The sequence below is a fragment of the Phacochoerus africanus genome, chromosome 8 (genome assembly GCF_016906955.1).
Source record: "Phacochoerus africanus isolate WHEZ1 chromosome 8, ROS_Pafr_v1, whole genome shotgun sequence".
NCBI lineage: Eukaryota > Metazoa > Chordata > Mammalia > Artiodactyla > Suidae > Phacochoerus > Phacochoerus africanus.
The window spans coordinates 48,344,753-48,367,056 of record NC_062551.1 but is presented as its reverse complement, the minus strand read 5'-3'; the positions used below and the strand labels follow the sequence as shown (position 1 = coordinate 48,367,056).

Sequence of the window (22,304 nt, the reverse complement as noted above, 5' to 3'; positions counted from 1 at the left end):
TTGAGGAACAAATATAGGATGCATATTCAAGTTATAAAATTACAAAGCAAAAATTTCTCAATACTTAGGCAGAATCTGCTCACTCCTCACCCCTTCCTCTGCCTGCATCATGATCCATTGCAGCAGGGCCCTCATTGGTCTCCCAAACCTATTCCTTCACTCAGTTTCCCACATACAGCCAGGCGACCCAAGTGAGATTATATCCCTTCTTTGTTCAGGAACCTCTCTCTCTCTCAGAGTAAAAGCCAAAATTATCACCCTAAAGCTCCATACAATTTGCTTTGTCGACCTCTCTACCCTCATCTCCTCCCACTCTCCCCGAGATTATTCTGCCCCGACCACATCCCTCACTGTTTCTGCAACCCTCCTTACCTTTCCTGCTTCAGGGCCTTGGCACCTGCAACCCTTGCTGCCTGCGTTCTCTTCCCGCAGATAGAACATGCCTCCCTCCTCATCTTCTTTCGCTCTTTGCTCAAAAATCACCAGATGGGCTCCCTGACCACCGGGTAAGAAATTTCACACACTGTCCCCCACTCCCAACACCAGTCCCTATTCCCTTCCCTGCTATTTTCTCCAAAGCACTTACAGCCTTCTATCATTCAACAATGATTTTTACTAACTCGTTTGCTGTCTGTTTCCCCCATTGCAAGATGAGCTCCAGGAGGGTGGGGATGTGTCTGTCTTGTTCTCTGCCATATTTCCAAAGCCTAGAACAGTGCTTCGTACATTCAGGCGCATAATTAGTGCTTTTCGAATATATGAATGCGAGTCCAGAGTTGGCCCTTGTTCTTGGGGGTGGAAATGGATCAGGGAAGGCTTTCAGGTGTAGAGGGAAACTTAGGGAGTTAATCAGGAATAGAGAAGAGGAGCTGGGGGTAGCCCGTGCGAAGGTTTGGAGACCTGATTACTGGGGTGCTTGCACAGGTGGAGAGGAAGCGGCAAGAGTGTTCAGGCAGCAAGCGCGGCACAGGAAAGGCGGCGCCAGCGGCGGTCGAAGAGGCGGTACCGGGAGGGGCTCGAGAATCCCCGCCCACAGCGCGCACACAAGCCATGGGCGGGGCTGTGGCTCCGAGGGATGGGGTCTGCGTGCTTGCGTCACGCGCCGCACGTCGCCGCGCGCCTGCGCTCCTTTCCACGTGCGTAAGCCCGGGACGCGTGGAGTCGAAAGAGCCTCAGATTACTGAGTAGCGAACCTCTGTGCTCGCTATGAAACCAGGTACGGGCCGGGGTTGGGATCGGGGGTCTGGGACTGGGGCCTGGTGGGGATCGGGGTGCCAGGCCGGAACGAAGGGGTAGGGTGGTCTTGGCCTGGGGGAAGGAGTTCTGAGCCCCGGATCCGGTCTCTTGTGGGGAGGGGGTCTTGGTTCCGCTCTCCGGAGTGGGTGAAGGGGGCTCGCTTTTGCATGGTGATTGAACTTGAGCCCAGGGTTCGGGTTCCTGGTCTGGAGCTTTGTGACTGGCTCTCCCGAGGTCACAGTCGTGGGTCGAGGGTCTTTGGCGTGGGCTTGAGGAGGGTTGTGTCTTGACCTGGGATTCGTTTCATTGAAGCTGTCATTAGAGGTCTTGGATGTTGGGCCGGCCGCGGCAATCGCGAATACTAACCCAGAATCCAGATCCAGGCATCTAGGGTCTCGGATCTCTGGGCGTGGGATTTGGGAATTTGTCCTGGTTCGGAGGCGGAGAGTCGCTGATTCGGGGGTCCGAAAGCTGGGTCTGAGAGGACCGGGTATGCTCCTGTGTCGCCACCGCTACTGCGGTACCCTTGGCCCCAACATCCAGCTTCTCGGAGAGGGCCGGCATGGATAGATTCTCCCGGCTTGGTAGTCTCTCTGGCCCATTTTCCCGCTCTCCACTCACCAGAGAGGGGCGGGTCCATGAGGATGGAGATCCTGGGCCTAGTGCTGGTGAGAGATGAGGTGAAACTTGACAGCCCAGTATAGGATTAAAGTGGGCGGGGGGGGGGGCGCGTAATCACGGAGCATGAGTGTTTTTATCCATTCCGATCTTACTCGAGATTTTGATGAACCCAATGCATCTCCCTCTTGGTCTAATGATGAGAGTACAGGCTTTGACAGCAGAAGAGCCTCCGTTCAAAGTTTCAGTCCTCACTATGCTTAATTTACTGTGTGATCTGGAGCAAGTAAGTGACTTTCTCTCTCTGAGCCTCTGTTATCTCATCAATGAAAAATGGCACCCAGCTCTAATTTAGTGAAATCATGTTAAGAAAAAATACCGGGAGTTCCCATCGTGGCGCAGTGGTTAACAAATCCGACTAGGAACCATGAGGTTTCGGATTCGATCCCTGGCCTTGCTCAGTGGGTTAAGGATCCGGCATTGCCGTGAGCTGTGGTGTATGTTGCAGACGCGGCTCAGATCTCACGTTGCTGTGGCTCTGGTGTAGGCCGGTGGCTACAGCTCCGATTGGACCCCTAGCCTGGGAACCTCCATATGCCTCGGGAAGCTGCCCTAGAAAAGGCAAAAAGACGGAAAAAAGAAAAAAACCAGCACCTGCTGACAGTCATTTCACAATATACCAGTATCAAATCAACAGGTTGTATGCCTTGAACTTACACAACGTTATGTCAACTGTATCTCATATAGCACAGCCCTTGACATATAATAGTATTGGCTCCAATTGTTATCTTCTTAAGGGAAACGAGATTATGGTCCTTCTTCCTAAGTCAGGCCAAGCCCCTCCATGTAACTTGGTTCCCTTGGAGTTGGGGAAATCTTCTATCCTGACCAAAAGTTTTGTTTTTTTTTTTTTCCTTCCTTTCCAGTCCCCCCTGACCCCAGCCTGTGGAGGGATGGGGTCATCTGGAGGTGTCGGGGGGAGGGGGAGGCTGTTTTGTGGGTCCATGCTGCCTCCCAAGTTACCTTTCTCTTCAGTGTTTGGGGATCTACTTGTGGGATGAGAAGTGTCAGGAGGGGTGTCTCCATGAGACCCTGGTATGCCTGCAAGCATCCTGTGGTCTGATTACCCCAGGAGTGGCTCAAGATACACCTTCCTTCCAACCCCTCCTTCGCTGTATTAGGCTGTAAAGTTGTAGAAATTGTCAGGAGTCAGCTCTTTAGCAAGGAGTTTAGTCTGGTTGAGAGAAGAAGCCTTTGGGAGATTCTGAACCGAGACATGATGTCAGTCAGACTTGACTGAGACATTTAAAAGGATCCTTCCTGCTTCTGTGTATAAAAGATTTTAGGAGGGGGAGTTCTTGTCGTGGTACAGCGGAAAACGAATCTGATTAGTATCCACAAGGATGTGGGTTCGATCCCTGGCCTCGCTCAGTGGGTTAAGGATCCAGCATTGCCATGAGCTGTGGTGTAGGCCAGCAGCTGCGGCTCGGATTGGACTCTTAGCCTGGAAACTTCCATATGCCACGGGTGCAGCCCTAAAAACCAAAAAAGAAAAAAGACTTTAGGGGAACAAGAATGAAAGCAGACTCATCAGTGGGAAGTTGGTTGCTGTCATCTACTAGGAGATGATAGGCCAGGGTGGTAGCAGTGGACCTGGCTGACAAATTGTCACCATTTGGGAACATATTTTGAAGATAGAGCCAACAGCTTGTATGCAGGTGTGAGAGAGGGGTCAAGGACAACTGAGGGTTTGGGTGTGTGTAACTGGAGGGGTGGAGGTACCATCTTTGAGAGAGAGAAGGCCCGAGGTGGAGAGCAGTTTAAACTGGGGGTCTGTGGACCATCCACCCAAAACTTCTAGAAAAAGGTGTGTGAATGTGTGTGTTGTTCAGTGCATCTTTCTAAGAACCCAGGACCTGAAATGGATTAAGACATATTTCCTCACAGTGCTTGCTGAATGCAAGGGATTTAAAAAGGAGGAGACATCTGGGGTTATGGCATAAATCCCCTTTATAATCGCTCTGAGTGGAATTTTGTTATTGTTATTGTTAGATCTGTTTGAACTGTTTTAATACATGTGGCCTTGTAATTTAAAAAAAAAAAAAAAAGGCTGTATTTTGAGTATTGACTGGATCCACTGTGGCCCATGCTGGGCCTGGGGCCTGGGTTACCAGTCTTTATGCCCAGTGGCTTCTCCCCTAAGTAGGGAGGAGGAGGGATTTATTCCCCTGAGTTTGAATAATGTATTCAGACGGTGTGCCAGGCAGTGTATTAAGTGAAGTGCTTTGTGGGTACTGTCATTTAATCTTTATGACTCTATGAGGTGGGCACTGTGTAAGTTCCATCTCCATCTTGCCAGTGAATTTTTCAAGACTTGCCTGAACCTTCCCTCCTCTCTAGGGTTATGAATGGCGTGGCCATCTCCCTGTATTCAGCAGAGGAGCTGCTTGAGGGGAGGGACCCGGGCTCTGGTCACCATCTGATCACCTGCCTCCTGAATGGACAGAGAGGGTGCTTTCTTCAGGAGACAGAAACCCAGGGGCTGAAGTCATCAGCAGACAGCTCCTTTACTATTGATCCCCAGCGGGGTTAAGGGTCTAGCATTGTCTCTGCTGTGGCTTTAGTTTGATCCCTGGCCCAGGCACTTCTTCCCCATGCTGCCAGCCTGGCCAAAAAGAAAGAAAAAGAGAAAGAATTATTTGGAGTTCCTGCTATGGGTGAAGACTGCAGCAGCTCAGATTGCTGCAGAGGTGCGAGTTGGATGCTCAGCCCAGCACAGTAGGTAAAGGGTCCGATGATGCTGCAGCTGCAGTTCCAATTCGGTCCCTGGAACTTCCCTAGGCCCTGGGTACAGCCATAAAATTTTTTTTAAATAAATAAAAATATTTATTGAGCCCATACTTTGTGCCAAGTGCTGTGCAGGGTGCTGTGGGTATAGTGATGATCCAAACAGACATCCCTGTCCATTCGCAGCTTGATTCTAGTGGGGGAGGCAGGCAGCAGTAATTTCTCAAATGCCACGTGTGATCCTTGCTAAGAAACAGCAGAGTACAGGTCAGGTAGCCTGAGAAGGCCCTTCTGAGGAAGCAGTGTTTGCTCAGAGACCTGACTGCAGTGGAGGGGGCGAGTCAAGCACCTGTCCTCAGGACCCAGGGAACAGGAGACACGTTTAGAAACTGGAGAGCGAGTTCCTTCTTGGGGAGGAAGAGCAGGGAATCCAACTTAGAGCGAGGTCAGAAAAGTCAGCCAAAGCGAGCACGGTGGAGGTGGTTCTCCTTTTGGGCTGCACACAGTAGTCACCTGGGGAACTTGAAAAGGCCCCCTGCCCAAGCCCCCACCCCAGACAATTACATCAGAATCTCTGGATAACAGGATCGAGCAAGGGTGGGACCCACTGATTTAGGGCTTTGAAAACTGGAGAAAAGAATTTTGATTTCCCTTGGAAGGTGATGGAAAACCTTTGAAGGGATTTGGGCAGGGGGCTGCCGAGATGTGGTTTTCGTTTTGCAAAGCCCAGTCACGGCGGCTATGCGGGCCGTGGACGGCAGAGGGAGCAGGAGACTAGAGCGGAACAACTCTTGGCACAGTCGGAGTTTTGAAACCTGTTGTGTTTTAAACAGTTAAATTACAACGAACTATTAAAAGCTGTAGGTTTTCGTCCTTGACACCATAGAAAGGCATGAGTATGGCTATAATGGACCTTTACCAAAACTTTAGCACGTTTATTATTGACTAGTTTTCATCAAGTGAGATCTTTTTTTTTTTTTCTTTTTCAGCCACACCCACAGCATATGGAAGTTCCCCAGTCAGGGATCGAATCTGAGCCACAGCACCTGCAACCCACACCAGCTGCAGCAACTCTGGATCCCTAACCCACTTCGCCCTTAACTCACCACAGCAGGCCAGGGAGGCAACCAGCGCCCCCATAAAGACAAGCCAGATCACTGACCCACTGCACCACAGTGGGAACTCCAAGATCATGTTAAAGCATCACTAATTTTCACTCTAATGACTTTGTTACCTCATTTTTCTGAAAGTACTGCAGAGAAACCGTCACAGAAAAGTCAAATACTCTTTTCTCACCCGGAGAATTCTGTCTGCTTCAGCCATCTTTGTGCTCAGTGATGAACAATGTTTGTCTTGAAGTGGTGGAAGTAAAGTCTCTGAATTTTTTTTTCCCTTAAACTTTCCGTCTTGTTGACAGGCCCCAAACTGCTTGGGAGCTCTTTCCCATCCTTAAGGGACAATTTGGTTTGTGCTTGTCTTCACCCCTCCCCTCAGCTGGGAGGGACTTGAGCTGTTTGGAAGCCGAAAGGCCTCCCTCTGTTTGGGGGGTTGGCCTTTTCCGCACTCAAGGTCAGGCGTGGGAGCGCCTGAAGAAATTTCCAGGGTGCCGGGCCCCCTGCTGCCACCTGCTGCCACAGGGCGTGTACGCACCGGGCGTGTACGCACCCAGCGTGCGCTCTTCAGAGCAGGGAATGCTGAAAAGAGAAGGAGTTCTGAGACTTTCCTACCCACTGAGAAGAGCTGGGGGTTGCCAGTGATCTTTGTTTACCTTTGTTTTCCTCCCCTGTCCTAAACCAGGAATCAGTTTCTCCCTCCTGAAGCCTGATGGCGAACCTTTTGCATTTATCCTCTTTCCTCTTTCGGGGCGAGGAGCGAGGGCGAGCGCACAAGTCGACACAGCGCAGGGGCGTTTAATTTTAGTTGAACTTTATTCGAGGGCTGCTGCGTTAGATGTGGTTTTCCAGGACTTGCTCTTTTCGCTTAAGGGGACACGGAGACATCTCTGTCGGGTGTAACTGTTGACCCTTTTCACGTTGGTGATGAACAGCCCCACTTCCTTTGTCGCTTCTGCCCGCGGACCCTGCGCGTAGTGCCCGTCGTCCCCTTTCTCTCTGGAGCGGGGTCCCTCCGAGGCGGGGTGACTCCTCAAGCATCAAGGCCCTGCCGTTGATTCCTGTTTCCATCGCAGGTTTCAGCCCCCGAGGGGGCGGCTTCGGTGGCCGAGGGGGCTTTGGTGACCGTGGCGGTCGAGGCGGAGGCCGTGGGGGCTTCGGCGGAGGCCGAGGAGGCTTCGGCGGCGGCGGCGGCGGCCGAGGCCGCGGCGGGGGCTTTCGGGGCCGAGGCCGAGGCGGCGGCGGCGGCGGCGGAAGAGGTGAGCGAGGCGGCGGCTGGGGACCGGGGAGGCTGGGCTTGGGGAGCCGGGAGGGAAGAGCCCGGCCCGGGGCCCCCTCTCACGGCCGCGGCTCTGCCTTGCAGGTGGTGGGTTCCAGTCCGGGGGCAGCCGGGGTCGTGGTCGGGGAGGAAAAAAAGGAAACCAATCGGGGAAGAATGTGATGGTGGAGCCCCATCGGCATGAGGGTGAGTGAGGGCGGCCGGGCCCGGGAGGCGAGGGCTGGGCTGTGGCGCCGCGCGGCGGTGTTCACCCTGCTCTGGTCCCCTGGCCCAGGCGTCTTCATCTGCCGGGGAAAGGAAGATGCCCTGGTCACCAAGAATCTGGTCCCTGGAGAATCTGTTTATGGAGAGAAGAGAGTTTCGATTTCGGTGAGACCTGGGCACCTGGCTAAGCCACCAGGGCCCCCAGCCGACAGTGTAACCGGGGGTCTGGTCTCCCTGCTCCACCGTGCATCCCACCTGTGACAGCCTGGGGATCCTCTTAATCCATCAGTCCCCCGGAGCACAAGGTCCCCTCCCCGGCCGCTTTCCATGACATCCCCCTGGCTATGGTCCCAAGTCCTCAGTGTGGCCTGGAAGGCCCCACACATTCCAGCTCCTCTTCCCCACCATCCCCTCCCTCTGTCCCCTCTAAGCAAGTGTCTTCCCGCCGCTCCCGCAGCCTTCCCTGTGCCATGGGACACTCCTCCTGGCTCTGTGCGTGGCTGGCTCCAGGGCATCATCAGCATCTGGTCAGGTGTCACCTTGTCTTTCTCAGGAGCCCACCTCACACCACCGCATCTGTCAAGAGCAGCCCTCACGGCCCTTCCCCTGCCCTGTAGACCCTGCCACTTCTGTGTTGCCAAGCACACTCCTGCCTCAGGGCCTTCCTGCTGGCTGTCCTGCTGCCAGGAAAGCAGGAAAGCACGTCCCCAGCCTCACCTTTGGGTCTGCTTCACTCGGCTCTTCTGGCGCCTGCTCTCATTTTTACCTGCCCGCGCCCTGCTCCCCGTGGTCACGTGTTCCTTCCTGGTGGGGTCTTTTCCACAGAGCCCCCGCAGCCGCTGGCTGCTGTGCCGTAGGTGTGGTCCATCCAGCGTCTCCTCAGCTCCTTGAGGGTGGAGGCCTTTGGTTCCCCGTGTTTCCCCAGTGCCTGAGCACTGGGCCGCACGCAGCATGTGCCACCCAGTCGGGGTGTGTAGAGCGAATGCATAGGTCTTACCTGGCGGTTAAACCTGGGATGACCTTGTCTCTGTTTATGTCTGTCTCCGCCCCTTCTCTCTGAGTCAGGAATCTCCCCAAAAGGGCAGGCCCTGTGCCTGTGTGGCTCCATTTGTTTCTTGTACGATGACTGGGCCTCCAGTCCCTTTGGGGGCACCTAGAGTTAAGAGCAGTGGGGTCTTGCAGAAGAGCCTGGCGCTGACTTCCACCCCATCTCTCCCTGCCCAGGAGGGAGATGACAAAATCGAGTACCGTGCCTGGAACCCCTTCCGTTCTAAGCTGGCGGCAGCGATCCTGGGCGGTGTAGACCAGATCCACATCAAGCCGGGGGCCAAGGTGCTCTACCTGGGGGCTGCCTCAGGCACCACCGTCTCCCACGTCTCTGACATCGTGGGCCCGGTGAGTAGGAAGAGCGGGGAGGGAGGGGACGGCCACCTCCTCTGCCAGCCTGACTTAGAGTGCCCGTGAGCAAAAGGAGCAGCTGGAGCCGCATGAGGCCTCATTCAGCCTCACTGCTGAGTTCTTGACCTGGAGGGGAGGGACTTGGGTGTCAGGGCGACCACTGTGAGAGGGGCCCAGAGCCGAGAGTATAGATAGCAGGCTGTCTGATGTGGCTGCCCACCTTAAAAACTGAAACCCCCGAGTTCCCATTGTGGCTTGGCAGGTTCAAGAGCTCAACTAGTATCCAAGAGAATGCAGTTCAATCCCTGGCCTCACTCAGTGGGTTAAGGATCCGGTGTGGCCACAAGCTCCCAGTGTAGGTGGCAGATGTGGCTTGGATCCCACACTGCTGTGGCTGTGGCTTAGGCCGGTGGCTGCAGCTCTGATTAGACCCCTAGCCTGAGACCCTCCATATGCTGCAGTGCAGCCCTAAAAAACAAAAAGGAAACAAACAAAAACTGATACCCCTCAAATCTGGTCTGATTTCTCTTGGAGGAACAGGAGGTGTCAGTTTCTGGGCCTGTGTCTTTTTTTTTTTTTTCTTAAGGCTGCACCCATGGCATATGGAGGTTCCCAGGCCAGGGTTCGAATTGGAGCTGCAGCTGCCGGTCTTCGCCACAGCCACAGCCACGCCAAACCCAAGCCGTATCAGTGACCTACACCACAGCTCATGGCAACGCTGGGTCCTTTAACCCACTGAGCAAGGCCAGGGGTTCGAACCCACGTCCTCATGGATACTAGTCAGATTCTTCACCCGATGAGCCACAGCAGGAACTGCCAGGACCTGTGTTTCTGGGCGGTGGACGGCTCCCTGTTGAGAGGGCGCCTGTGCATCTCGCTGTAGGACCTCTCACTCAGCTCTACCGCTGTAGGCTGTGTCACTTAGTGGTTAAAAACCCCCGGCTCCACTGTGGGCTTTTGACGGTGAAGTGACTTTCAGCTAGTTACTTACCCTCTTGCGCCTCAGTTTGCTCCTCTGGAAAATAAAGTCATTGTGAAATTAAGTGAGTTAATTCCTATTATGTGCCTAAAGCAGTGCCTGGCCCATTGCAAATATTCTTAGCTATTACGACATCCTGGTTTTAAGCCTACATTGGAGGCCCGGGCCCTCAGATCTGACCAAGTCGGATCAAATAACCCTTAGCCCATGATTTCACATCTTCTAGACTTCAGTGTGTTCATCTGTAAAATGATAATAAGTCATTAAATGATAGGGATTTGAAGAGATGCATACAATATGTGACCCCCAAATAGGCCCTCCATCCGTGAGAACTTAGTATTGTTGTTATTTTTGTTTGCTTTTGCTTTGTTTTAGGATGGTCTGGTCTATGCAGTTGAGTTCTCCCACCGTTCCGGCCGTGACCTCATTAACCTGGCCAAGAAGAGGACCAACATCATTCCCGTCATCGAAGATGCTCGGCACCCGCACAAATACCGCATGCTCATCGGTGAGGGGCCCAGGGCTTGGCCCTGGTGGGGTAGGACAGGTCGCTCCAGGTTCCCTGGATGCGGCCTCCAGAGCCCTGATTTGGATGGAATTAGAGTGGATGCACAGGCCTCTCGAGTCTGCAGGAATGGAAAGGGTGGAGAGAGCCCGGTGAGGCTGTGGAGGTGGCCGTCCCACTTCGTGTGTCTGGCACTCTCGGAAGGCCCTCCCCCCAGGAACCCTCCCCCGTCCTTCCTGCCTCCCTCCAAAACACGGTACCTTTCACACTGCCCCCGGCTTGTGTGTAACCTCCTCCTTCAGAGGTCCTTGCCCTCCTCTGGGGAGATCATACCCCAGAAAGCACAACTGAGCGTGGCCTGGCCCAGAGGAGCCCACTGTGAATGTCAATGACTTTGTTTAAAAAAAAAAAAAAAAAAAAAAACGCAAAAATTCAGAAGCATAGTGTAAAAATGGAGTGCCTTATAAATCACCCCCAGAGGTAACCGATATGAACAATTTGATGTCTGCTTTTCCTGGTTTTTGAAAGTCAGTTTTCATTGCACCATCTTTTCCATTTTTTTAAGCTTTTTTTTTTTTTTTTTTTTGACCCACACTGCCTTGAAAATACTGCTTGCATCATCCCCCTGGTTTTTCTTTCTGTGAGTTTTTACCCGGTGCCTTCATGCCATACCCCTTAGCCTGTGGCTTGTTTTTGTGTGACAGTCCTGCAGACTCTCTTGCCTGTACGTGCTCACCTTTACTTGCCTTTTTGATGACGTGTCTGTCTCCCCCCCCCAGACCCGGGAGCGTCTCGAGGGCAGGGTCCGGGTCTGACTCGTCTCTCTGTCCCCCACACCCAGCCCGGGGCTGGCCACAGAGTAGGTGGCAACATGGTTTATAAGAGGAATGAGTGAACGGTGTGATTGAGGGTTTTTTTGGCCCATCTTGGGGGCACTGTGGAGGGAGGGGGATCAATGGGGGGAAGTGAGACTGGAAGCAGGGAGGACTCTGCCCGGAACCTGCTGGTGATGGGGCACAGGCCCCGGGGAGGAGCTGGGACGATCCTGTGGATCCAGCTTGTAAGTGTTACTTCTTTCTCCTAGCGATGGTGGATGTGATCTTTGCTGATGTGGCCCAGCCAGACCAGACTCGGATTGTAGCCCTGAATGCTCACACCTTCCTACGCAATGGAGGACACTTTGTGATCTCCATTAAGGTGCGGGGCATAGAGGAGTCTAAGATGGGGTGGCAGTATCTTCTCTCTATACCTGCCATGTAGCCAGTTAAAACTCGGGGGGGGAGGGGGGGGCTTCCCTCTGCCCTAATCCAGTTGGTGTGTTCCCTACCCAGCTCCCTATAAACCACCCAATCAAATAGCAAGTAATGAAAAATGTCTGCAAAACTAAAAACCTTAGGATTTAAAGAGGCAATAGACTGTCGTGGTTCAGTGCATGATCCCCACGTATGAGTTTGAATCCCAGCTTGCTGTGTGTGTCTTTGAGCAGGTGACCTATATATATGCCTGTTGCTTCACTTGTGAAATAGCAATTTTAGTCCTAACTCTTTTAGGGTTGATGTAAGGACTAAATTTCTCAATATATGTATGGAGTGTTTAGCCAAGAACCTGGTATAAAATAAATACCAGATAAATGCTAGGTACATTTTTAAAAACGTTTTATTTTGAAGTACAGAGACCTCTCCAGTGTACTTTCAACCAGATTGAGCATTTCCTAACCACTTGCTGCATTTGTTTTAGTAATCTCAGCTGCATTATTGCGATTGTTAAAGAGGAAATGGGGGTGGGGAGGGGGGAAACCGGAGTGGAAATTTTAAACACTTGCCTTTAGATAAATAGAGCTCTGCTGAAGCCTTCCTGTTTCAAACCCAAACTGCTTAAAAACTTACCTAACAAAGTCTTTCCCTACATTTCCAAAGCCTATTTTCCAATTTAAAAATTCTACTGGTTTGAAAGAGCACAACAAAGGGAAAACAGCCCCAAACCCTTGCTGCAGACTTCAGACCCTTTTTCTTCTTCAGGCCAACTGCATTGACTCCACAGCCTCTGCTGAGGCCGTGTTTGCCTCTGAAGTGAAAAAGATGCAGCAGGAGAACATGAAGCCCCAGGAGCAGCTGACCCTAGAGCCGTACGAAAGAGACCACGCTGTGGTCGTGGGTGTGTACAGGTAAGCAGGGGGCCCAGTAATCCACCAGAGCAGGAAGTCTCAATACTAGTTAGGAGTACCCCAAAGTGCTTGTAACTTCTGAGTCCCTGCATCTGTTTCCTCTCACAGACCACCCCCCAAGGTGAAGAACTGAAGCCCAGTGCCATCTGGATCGCGAGAGACTGTGTTGCTACTGTTACACGCGTGTTTTTCTATTAAAAGACTTATGCGTCCTTCTTGTTTGCTGCTGATTGCTTGGCGACCGCTCTTAACAGGGCGCATGCGCCCTTGGTCTACTTGCGTGGTGGGGGCGGGCACTCTCCCGGTCGCACAGCGCGTGCTCGTTTCTTAGCGGGCTCTTGCGCAGCCGTAAATTGGATTTCGGCGCTTGGGCGGGGTTCATAGCTTGCTGTGCTGGGAGACCAGTAAGCGCCTCCGAGCGCAGGCGCAGAGTGTTGCCCTGGGTCACGTGAGGAGAAACAGCTCGGGGGGGTGGGGGCGGAGCCCAGGGCGGGGGGTGCCGGTTTGTTGTGGTCGCCATTTTGCTGGTTGCATTACTGGGTAATCGGGGCCCTGGCTCGCCGCGTCCGCCGGATACTTTCAGCCAGTGGGCAGGTCTGAGCTCGGGCTTCCCGAGCAGTTTGAGTTCCCTTGCTCGCGGCCTCAGGTAACAACGCGGCTATGGATGGAGCGGCACGCGCTTGCGGGGAGGAGGGTAGTACGGGACCCGCCCTGCCCGCGTCGCCGCGAGACTTAGCACGAGGCCGAGGGAGGAGAGGAGGGGTACGGCAGGCAGGTGCAGGCCTTGCCTGGCTATTCATAGTTGGATTCCTGGAAGGGGCCGAGCCCGAGCGAAGAGAGCTGTCTCGGGAGTGAGGCTGGGAGGGGGTAGCGGGGCCCCGCTCCCGCCCTTTGTTTGGGCTCGGCTCCGCCGGCCGCATCGTCGTCGCCTAGCAACAGCTGTCCTGGACTGTGATTGGTTGAGCTCTTGGCAGTAGTGACCAATGGCACGGTTGTTGCCATGGTAGGTGTGGACTGCCAGGTTCGGTCCAGCCCCGCCCGCCGGGGCTCCCCCTGGCCGGGGCGGGCCCCCAGGGTGGAGGGCGGGACGCCGGGGTCCCCGGGGGCAGGTGGCTGCGCTGGGCGGGGCCGGCGGGGCGAGGGTTAACCCGCCCCTCCCCCGTCCACCTGCTTTCCCCTTCCCCCGCTTGCCCCGGGCTGACCCTCGTCTCCTCCTCTCCCCGCCCCCAGCGGCGGCGGCTGCTGTTGTCACCCACCCGGCCGCCTGTCCCGCTTGCCCTCCCCGCCGCGGGGCTTGCCGGGCCGGCCGGGCCGGGACAGGCGGCCGTCTCCTCACCACCGCTACCGCCGCCATGCTGGCCGCTCGCCCACACCACTGGGGGCCCCACCGCGCCCCAGCCCCCCGTGGGCCCCGCGCCAGCCCTGACCCGGGTAGGGGGCGGAGGCTGGGAGAGGGTCCTGGTGTGGGAGGGCCCCTCTGGTGGGGAAGAGGTTTTGTGGGGGAGCTCCAAGAGAGAGAGGGATCGTGGAGTGCAAGGCTTGACATAGGAGAAAAGGAATGACATGGGAGAAGGCCCGTGGCGAGAGGATTTTGGTGTGGCAGATATTGTGGAAGGGGAGAACTCTGTAATATTTGGGAAATTTGGCCGCGGGGGCCTTCTAGGAATGGGCACCATTGTGGATTGACCCTGGTGTAGAGAAGTGACTGGAGAAAGAGCCCTGACAGAAATACTGGTTGGGGAGGTTGAGGGTAGGATCCATGTAGGAGAGAGAAGGACGATCGGTGGGAAGAGACGCCTCCCCCTTGTTTCCATCCGAAGGAGTGGGGCCTTGATTGCGAGGGGGACCTTGGAATAATCTGGGGAGGGGGAACCAGGCTGTGACATGGAGGAACCAAAATATGGTTTGACAGATTACATGAGGGGCAGTCCCCGATGGGAGAAAAGATAGGGAAGAAGTCTGGACAGATCTGGGGAGGGGCTCCTGGGAAGGGTGTGCCCGGTGAGAACGCCATAGGGGTAGGACTCTGTTAGGAAGAGGTCCTCAGATAACCTTGGTGTGGGCAGGAGGTCCCTGAGGACCCTGATCCCCGGGGCCTGCAGAGGACTCTACTGTGGTTTGGAGGGGGCCCAGAAGACTCAAGTGGTTTGGGAGGATTCCGACTCCAGAGTTCTTTGGATTGGGAGACCTACTGGGAAGGGTAGATTTTGAGATGGAAGGACCTTGCTGGGACGAGATCCTGACATTCAGGGAAGGACTCCAGGAGGGCAGGATCATGTGTGAGGGGCCCTGGGGAGGGCCGTGAGCAGAAATGGGAAGGAGAGTGAACCCTACCGCTCTGCTGTCTGTGGTTTCTCTCTTCTCTTCCCCCCCCCCCCCCAATTATTGGTGTCTTTCTGTCCTTTCCTGTCATGGCCCATATCCCTGCCTGGCTCCCAATCATTCCCTTTCCCACGTTCCTCTCTGCCGCCTTCTTCATCTACTTTGTAACCACTTGAGGGGACCCGCTCTGCCTCCCACCTCCACTTCTCTCTTCCCCTCTTTTTATTGCCACCTGTTGCTCTGTTGTATCCTTTTCTTCTTCCCTTTGTGCCCTGCCTTCTTCCTCATGTCCCTCTCTCTCCTTCCTGGCACTGTCCCACACATCCCCTTGTTCCATGTTGTTCCCCTGCCTCCCGCCCGCTCTCAGGTCTCAGCGGCGGTGGCAGCCGAGGTGCAGGATGCGAGAAGGCGCCCCCCGGCCGGGCTCCCGCTCCAGGCCTCGCTCCCCTGCGGCCCTCTGAGCCCACCATGGCCGTCCCACCGGGCCATGGTCCCTTCTCTGGCTTCCCGGGGCCCCAGGAGCACACGCAGGTACGCGTTCACCTGGCTCCTCACCTGCCTGGGGTCGGGGGAGGCTGGGATAGGAGTCTTGGAGCCAAAAAGATGGTACGCTGTCCAGGACAATCTCTGGGGTCCATGAAGGGTGCCAAGGGAGTGGAAGATATAGAGGAGTTGCTGGCAGTCGAGGTTTGGAGAGCCTGAGTTCAAATCCTGGCCCGGGGGGTCGTGTTACTTAGGTAGGTTCTCCCTGCTTCAGTTTCCACTTCTGTCAAATGCAGCCTATAGTTACACTTGCCTCCCACGGTTATTGTGTGGCTTGAACACGTTAATGAAATGCAGTTGGAAATGCTCTGAACAGTATCTGGCACATAGTAAATACTCAATAAATGTTCACCAAAGGGAAAAAAAGTCCAGAGAGGAAGATCTAGAGGGGGTAAAAGAGGAGGAGGGTTGAGCCTAAAGGGTCTTGGAGTCAGCAGGGCCTGGGGATGCAGGTCGGGAGCTTCAGGGGTAGAGACTGTTAGGTTTTGAACCGTAGAATCTGAAGCGGGATGGAGCGGGAGGTCCAGGGTGCTGGATCCAGATCCAAGACCCTTAGGGTGAAAAACTGGGCAGAGATGCACAGGGTGGGGGGTGAGGGTTGGAATGGCCCCAGGGAATGAGGGTAAAGCAAGATAGGGGCCCTCAAGGGGGAATGCCCAGAAGGGGTGGTTCCAGGTGAAGGACTGGGCGGGCAGAGCCCCAGGTTTCTCTCAGATCTCCCCCACGGAGGTTTAGGAAAGAGTGAAAGGGACGGGATGAAAGGTCCGGGGTAAACCGTTCACTCCGTCCCTCTCTGAGCAAATTTCTAATGAACATCTGTGTGCCAGGCCCTGTTCCAGACACGGGACATAAAGCAAGAAGGAGATGAAGTCTCTGTCCTTGGGGAGTTTCCATTCTAGCGGGGTGGTCAGACCATGACCACATGGTCCTGCCTGTAGTCACGAGGAGCCAGCTGCCCAGATAGGGCTCCCGCTTGAGGTCGGAGGGGAAGGCCTGGCCTCAGTGCCCACCTGGCCCCCCGGCCTCCCCCCAGGTACTGCCTGATGTGCGGCTGCTGCCGCGGAGGCTGCCCCTGGCCTTCCGAGACGCGACCTCGGCCCCGCTGCGCAAGCTCTCCGTGGACCTCATCAAGACCTACAAGCACATCAATGAGGTGGGCGGGGTGGGGGCCCGGGCTGGGTGCGGAGGGGTCCTGGCCTGCCAGCACAGGTCGCTCACCAGTCCGCATCTCCTGGCCGGTCCCCGGCAGGTTTACTATGCGAAGAAGAAGCGGCGGGCCCAGCAGGTGCCACCTCAGGACTCGAGCACCAAGAAGGAGAAAAAGGTCCTGAACCACGGTTACGACGACGACAACCATGACTACATCGTGCGCAGCGGCGAGCGCTGGCTGGAGCGCTACGAGATCGACTCCCTCATTGGCAAAGGCTCCTTTGGCCAGGTGCGGGATGACCCCGACCCCAGCCCTGATCTGGGGCTTGGGAGGAGCAGGCACCACTGGTGCTGACCCCCACAGCCAGTGAGTGGTTCAGTGGCTTCGCGTTTCGTGCTGGGCCACTCATCAGCACGGTCTGGTTTCCCTGTGCCACGGTTTCTGTAAGAGCGCCTCAGCAACAGGCCCTCCATGTAAGGTTGTTGTGTTTTCTCATGTCCAGTGTTGACACGAGTGTCTGACAATTGGCGAGCTTGCAATTTGGAAGTATTAGTATTGTTGATGGTGGTATGGGTGGGTCTCCTTGGCTGGAGGGCGACGAGTGGTACCTGGCTCTGTGCCTCACGCCCCTTTGCCCTCGTCTTGTGACGCGCCCTGCCCCGGCAGGTGGTGAAGGCCTATGACCATCAGACGCAGGAGCTGGTGGCCATCAAGATCATCAAGAACAAAAAGGCCTTCCTGAACCAGGCCCAGATCGAGCTGCGGCTGCTGGAGCTGATGAACCAGCATGACACAGAGATGAAGTACTACATAGGTGAGGCCCGCCGCAGGGCTGTGTGGGGATAAGCCACCCTCAGTACCCGAGGGGGCTGCTGTCCTCAGGGCAGGGTTTGGTCTGTAATCCCCCACATCAGTGATTTCTCCTGCCACCCTCACAGTTTTTACCCTATTCCCATGACAAAGCTGGTCAAAGTTTATTGGGTGCTCTCTAAGGGTCAGGCTCTGTTGTAAGAACTTTACGTAAGTTGTCCACAGCCCCCTGGGAAGGAGCATCATTGCCCACAGCTTGGAGATGAAGAAACAGAGGCACTTAGGTGCTGTCACTTGCGTAAGATCGTGGCGTTTGTACTCAGTAGAGCTATGATTTGGCCAGACAGTGGATTCCAGAGCCTCCACTCTAAACGCCTCTGCTGGGTTTTTTCCTCTTTCCTCTACTGCTTCCTCTTAAGAAAAAGAAAGTGGATTTAAGGAGTGTGTTTCTTTTAAAAGGAAAATGCACTTCCTTACAGTAAATGGAAACCAAGTATCCTTTGTCACAAAATAAACAACTGAGACTAAAACAATGTTATAAAATTAAACGGGGAAGTGTAGGGATGGTGTTAAAGACCCATCAGCACTGAATGGAAACTTTCTCTTTGGTTTAAATCAGAAAATATGAGAGAGACTTGAAAAGCGAGCTAACTTAACTTCCTGTGTGAATCAGGTTATAGACATAAAAACATCCTCAAGAAACAAAACAAAAAACCTCCCAGGGGGTTCCGTGGTGGTTCAGCAGGTGAAACATTCAGCGTTGTTGCTGCAGCGACCGGGTCGCTGCTGTGGCACAGGCACAGGTTCGATCCCTGGCCAGGGAACTTGCTCCTGCCATGGACACGCCCCCAAAAAATAAGTAAATGAAATAAAATCCTGGCTAGCAGAACAGTTTGGCCTGTGCTCCAGAAGCAGAGACAAAGATCTCTTTATTATTGGGTACCCCAGGCCGCCACCGGCCCTCTCTCGGCCTCAGTTTCTTCTCCTTCGGCCCATTTCCGCCTCCTTGCCAACAGTGCACCTGAAGCGGCACTTCATGTTCCGGAACCACCTGTGCCTGGTGTTCGAGCTGCTTTCCTACAACCTGTACGACCTCCTGCGCAACACGCACTTCCGCGGCGTCTCGCTGAACCTGACGCGGAAGCTGGCGCAGCAGCTCTGCACGGCGCTGCTCTTCCTGGCCACGCCTGAGCTCAGCATCATTCACTGCGACCTCAAGCCCGAGAACATCCTGCTCTGCAACCCCAAGCGCAGCGCCATCAAGATCGTGGACTTTGGCAGCTCCTGCCAGCTCGGCCAGCGGGTGCGGCCCGGGGCGGGGCTAGCGGTGTGGGTGTGGTCAGGGAGTGGGCGGGGCCGACGGAGGACCAGGACGGGATTGGATGGTCGCGTGCAGCGGCCCGAGGGATAGTGCTTGGGACAGGGTGTCTGCAGGTACAGAGGGTGGGGTCATTGGGTGAAGAGGGTGATGGAGAGGGCCTCCGGGTGTCCTGCCTGAAGGACAGCGAAGAGTGGAGCCCGAGGGGACGAAGCCCGGGGCCAGTTTTGAGGCTGCCAGAATGGGGGAGGGGGAGGAGGAGTTGGGGGCCTTTGAGCCAGGGGTGGCACTTTGCTCCGTTTGTTTACCTTGTGCTCTTAAAGCTGGGGAGGGAAGAGGGCAGGGCTCCTCAGCTTTGTAGCTTCCAGTGAGAAGGCCTTTGAGAAGACGCTGGTAGTGGTTTGAAAGGGTCTGGATTGGAAGGGTGGGAAGAGGCTAGGTCTGCGGGTTGCCGGACCCTGGTGACTCAGAGGGGCTCAGGGTCAGGCCAGGGGATGGAGATCGGGATCAGACTAGGCCAGCAGAGACTCAAACTGATGAGTGAGGTAGTGGCAGCAATCCTTGGGAGGTTGTGCTGAAAACATCAGGGTTTGAAGACCCCCATCCCCAGTTCTGGAAGCAGGAGGCTTGTGCACAGTCAGTCCTCCTAGGTTTGGGGGTGTCGGGGGTACCCACAGGGAAGGCTGGGACCTCTGACTGTTGCCCTTTCCCCTCCCCCAGATCTACCAGTACATCCAGAGCCGCTTCTACCGTTCGCCCGAGGTGCTCCTGGGCACACCCTACGACCTGGCCATTGACATGTGGTCCCTGGGCTGCATCCTGGTGGAGATGCACACCGGAGAGCCCCTCTTCAGTGGCTCCAATGAGGTGTGCTCCCGAGGAGGGGGTGTGCTGGAGGGGGTGGAGGCCTGGCCGGCCGATGACCCTGACTGCCCGCCTGCTCCCAGGTGGACCAGATGAACCGCATTGTGGAGGTGCTGGGCATCCCACCAGCCCCCATGCTGGACCAGGCACCCAAGGCTCGAAAGTACTTTGAGCGGCTGCCTGGGGGTGGCTGGACCCTGCGAAGGACAAAGGAACTCAGGAAGGTGCGGCCCCTGCCCCACGCCGCTCCTCCCACCCCTGCGGCCCCTCACTCTCTCACACTTGGGGCGCCCTACCCCCTCTCTCCCTGCTGCCTCTCCCTTGTGTCTTTCCCTTCCTTCCTCTGCCCTGTCTTTTCCTTCCTCCCCCGCCCACCCCATCTCTCCTCCTACCCACCCCACAGCTCTTCTTAGCTTCTCTCTTTCTACTTTCTCTCTTGTGCCTCTGTCTCCCCGTGTGTGTCTCCCTGCCCCTCCTGCCCACTGACGGCCACTCTCTTGCCCCCCCTCCCACCTCCCCCTGCCAGGATTACCAGGGCCCCGGGACACGGCGGCTGCAGGAGGTGCTGGGCGTGCAGACGGGCGGGCCCGGGGGCCGGCGGGCGGGGGAGCCGGGCCACAGCCCCGCCGACTACCTCCGCTTCCAGGACCTGGTGCTGCGCATGCTGGAGTATGAGCCCGCCGCCCGCATCAGCCCACTGGGGGCTCTGCAGCATGGCTTCTTCCGCCGCACGGCTGATGAGGCCACCAACACGGGCCCGGCAGGCAGCAGTGCCTCCACGTCGCCCGCGCCCCTTGACACCTGCCCCTCCTCCAGCACCGCCAGCTCCATCTCCAGCTCTGGTGGGTGCTCAGTGCCAGATGGGGTAAAACAGGGGTGGGGGCATCTCTGGTTTGGGCTGATCTGGCCAGCCCTGCCACTGAGCCTTCACCTAGAGCTTTGAAACTGCATGACCCTGAAACTCCAGAAGGGGTGGGGCAGGCGAGCTCAAACTGGCCCTGACCTGGTCTCTCAAACTGAGCTCGGTTCTGACTCTTTGATGCCCTAAACTGAACTCCGACCCCTAGTCTCAAAATTGGGCCTGATCCTCCCAGTGGGTACCAGCCCAAAGTCTTAGACCTGAGCCTGGGCTGTGAACCAGACTCTGCCACCTGAAGACCCAGCCGCCCCGTCTCCTCAGCTAAGCCCTCTCCTCTCCTTCCCTGGCACTTCCAGGAGGCTCCAGTGGCTCCTCCAGTGACAACCGGACCTACCGCTATAGCAACCGATATTGTGGGGGCCCTGGGCCCCCCATCACTGACTGTGAGATGAACAGCCCCCAGGTAATGGGGCCTTGGGGACTCTGGAGGTGGGTGGTGGAGTATCTGGGGCTTCAGGACCTAGGTCTCCATCACCCACTGTTCCTTTGCTCCTTTAGGTCCCACCCTCCCAGCCGCTGCGCCCCTGGGCAGGGGGTGATATGCCCCACAAGACACATCAGGCCCCTGCCTCCGCCTCATCACTGCCAGGGGCCGGGGCCCAGTTACCCCCCCAACCCCGATGCCTTGGTCGTCCCCCATCACCAACCTCGCCACCACCCCCAGAGCTAATGGATGTGAGCCTGGTGGGAGGCCCTCCGGACTGCTCCCCACCTCACCCGGCACCTGCCCCCCAGCACCCGGCTGCCTCAGCCCTCCGGACTCGGATGACAGGAGGTCGTCCACCCCTCCCACCCCCTGATGACCCTGCCACTCTGGGGCCTCGCTTGGGCCTCCGTGGTGTACCCCAGAGCACGGCAGCCAGCTCATGACCCTGCCCCCTCCCTGGGGCCCCTCCTGAAGCCATACCCCCCATCTGGGGGCCCTGGGCTCCCATCCTCATCTTTCCCCTTGACTGGAATTGCTGCTACCCAGCCGGGGTGGGTGAGGCCTGCACTGATTGGGGCCTGGGGCAGGGGGTCAAGGAGAAGGGTTTAGGTGCACCCTCCCCACTAAGGACTGGACCCTTGGCCCCCTCTCCCCCTGTGTTTTCTATTTATTGTACCAAAGACAGTGGTGGTCCAGCGGGAGGGGGAGAGTCCCCTCACCCCAGGGCCCTAGGAGGGGGTGGGGGCAGGTAGGGGGAGATGGCCTTGCTCCTCCTCGCTGTACCCCCCAGTAAAGAGCTTTCTCACATGCCCGCCTGAGCGTTTGCAAGGCCTTGGCTCCCCTCACCCAGCCCTCAGCGGTGTGATGGGGAACGTGTTTGGGGAAGGGGTGCTGGAAGAGCTTTCTCATGTGTAACGCGTCCCCTGGGGATGTTAGCAGTGCTGATGCCAGACCTGGGGCTGTAGGCGGTCTGGGGCTGTGGAATCCTAGACAGAGACCCTGGAAAGCATCCTAGCCCACATTGCCTTTTCTAGGGTAAACTAAGACAGAAGGATAAAGGCCCAGCTCTGGCCTGTCTCTGGGAAACATCAGGTTCTGCCCTAGAGAGCCAGGGCTTCCACAGAGTCGGCACAGGCGTGGCTGCTTTTGCCAGGCGTCTAGTGGGTGATGAGTGCTTGTGGTCCGCCTGATTGGTGCCACCTGGGGATTGACAGACAGTTTACGCCCCCCCACGTCCGGCCTTTGGAATCATTACGGAGCAAAACGTTTTGAGAGTTCTCAGGCCAAGGGATAATTACCGGGGTTCCAGGTAAGTGGGCCTGTTTCCATGATAATTTGGAAAACTGTCTCCCGACCCGCCAATTAAGAGCCGCCAGGTTCAAAAGGTACCGTCCTGACCATTGGGGAGCGGCGCTTCCGGGAAAAGGAATTCTGCTTGGCGATAGCGTCCTGGTTTTCGTTGCGGGACTACAAAGGCCAGAATGATTTTCGCCAACTTGCTTAGGGGCGGGTTCTCAGGCAGCCAATCGGAGTCAGCGGCAGCTGGGGTCCGGATGCTTGAGGTGAGCTAGCGAGGAGGAGAGGGCCGTGATTGGGTGGTTTTGGCTTGACTGCGCAAGTGCTGAGGTCTCGAGTGCGGAAGGTGGGTTTGTGTCCCGGGAGCTTGCAA

General features: G+C 56.1%; 2 protein-coding genes across 5 annotated transcripts; both read left to right on the top strand.

The window, feature by feature from the left end:
- The first annotated feature begins 1,091 nt into the window (after positions 1–1,091).
- FBL (fibrillarin) lies at positions 1,092–12,494 on the top strand. Its single transcript, XM_047793931.1, has 9 exons — positions 1,092–1,216; positions 6,830–7,012; positions 7,117–7,218; positions 7,307–7,401; positions 8,461–8,631; positions 9,989–10,121; positions 11,203–11,315; positions 12,137–12,282; positions 12,391–12,494. Exons 1-9 carry the CDS (start codon positions 1,207–1,209, stop codon positions 12,413–12,415), a joined length of 978 nt encoding a protein of 325 aa, XP_047649887.1. The 5' UTR covers positions 1,092–1,206; the 3' UTR covers positions 12,416–12,494.
- Positions 12,495–12,761: 267 nt separating this feature from the next.
- On the top strand, positions 12,762–21,442 carry DYRK1B (dual specificity tyrosine phosphorylation regulated kinase 1B). 4 transcript variants are annotated; one of them, XM_047793928.1, is made up of 12 exons: positions 12,937–13,713; positions 14,972–15,135; positions 16,181–16,300; positions 16,397–16,585; positions 16,964–17,111; positions 18,124–18,410; positions 19,146–19,292; positions 19,373–19,513; positions 19,816–19,851; positions 19,936–20,131; positions 20,505–20,611; positions 20,707–21,442. In XM_047793928.1, the coding sequence occupies exons 1-12, from the start codon at positions 13,635–13,637 to the stop codon at positions 21,076–21,078; spliced, it is 1,986 nt and encodes a 661-aa protein (XP_047649884.1). In that variant the 5' UTR covers positions 12,937–13,634; the 3' UTR covers positions 21,079–21,442. The 4 variants fall into 4 exon arrangements, with proteins under 4 accessions (XP_047649886.1, XP_047649883.1, XP_047649884.1 ...); XM_047793930.1 differs by lacking the exon at positions 12,937–13,713 and adding an exon at positions 12,762–12,928 and having other exon boundaries at positions 19,816–20,131; XM_047793927.1 differs by having other exon boundaries at positions 12,936–13,713; positions 19,816–20,131.
- Positions 21,443–22,304: the final 862 nt, after the last annotated feature.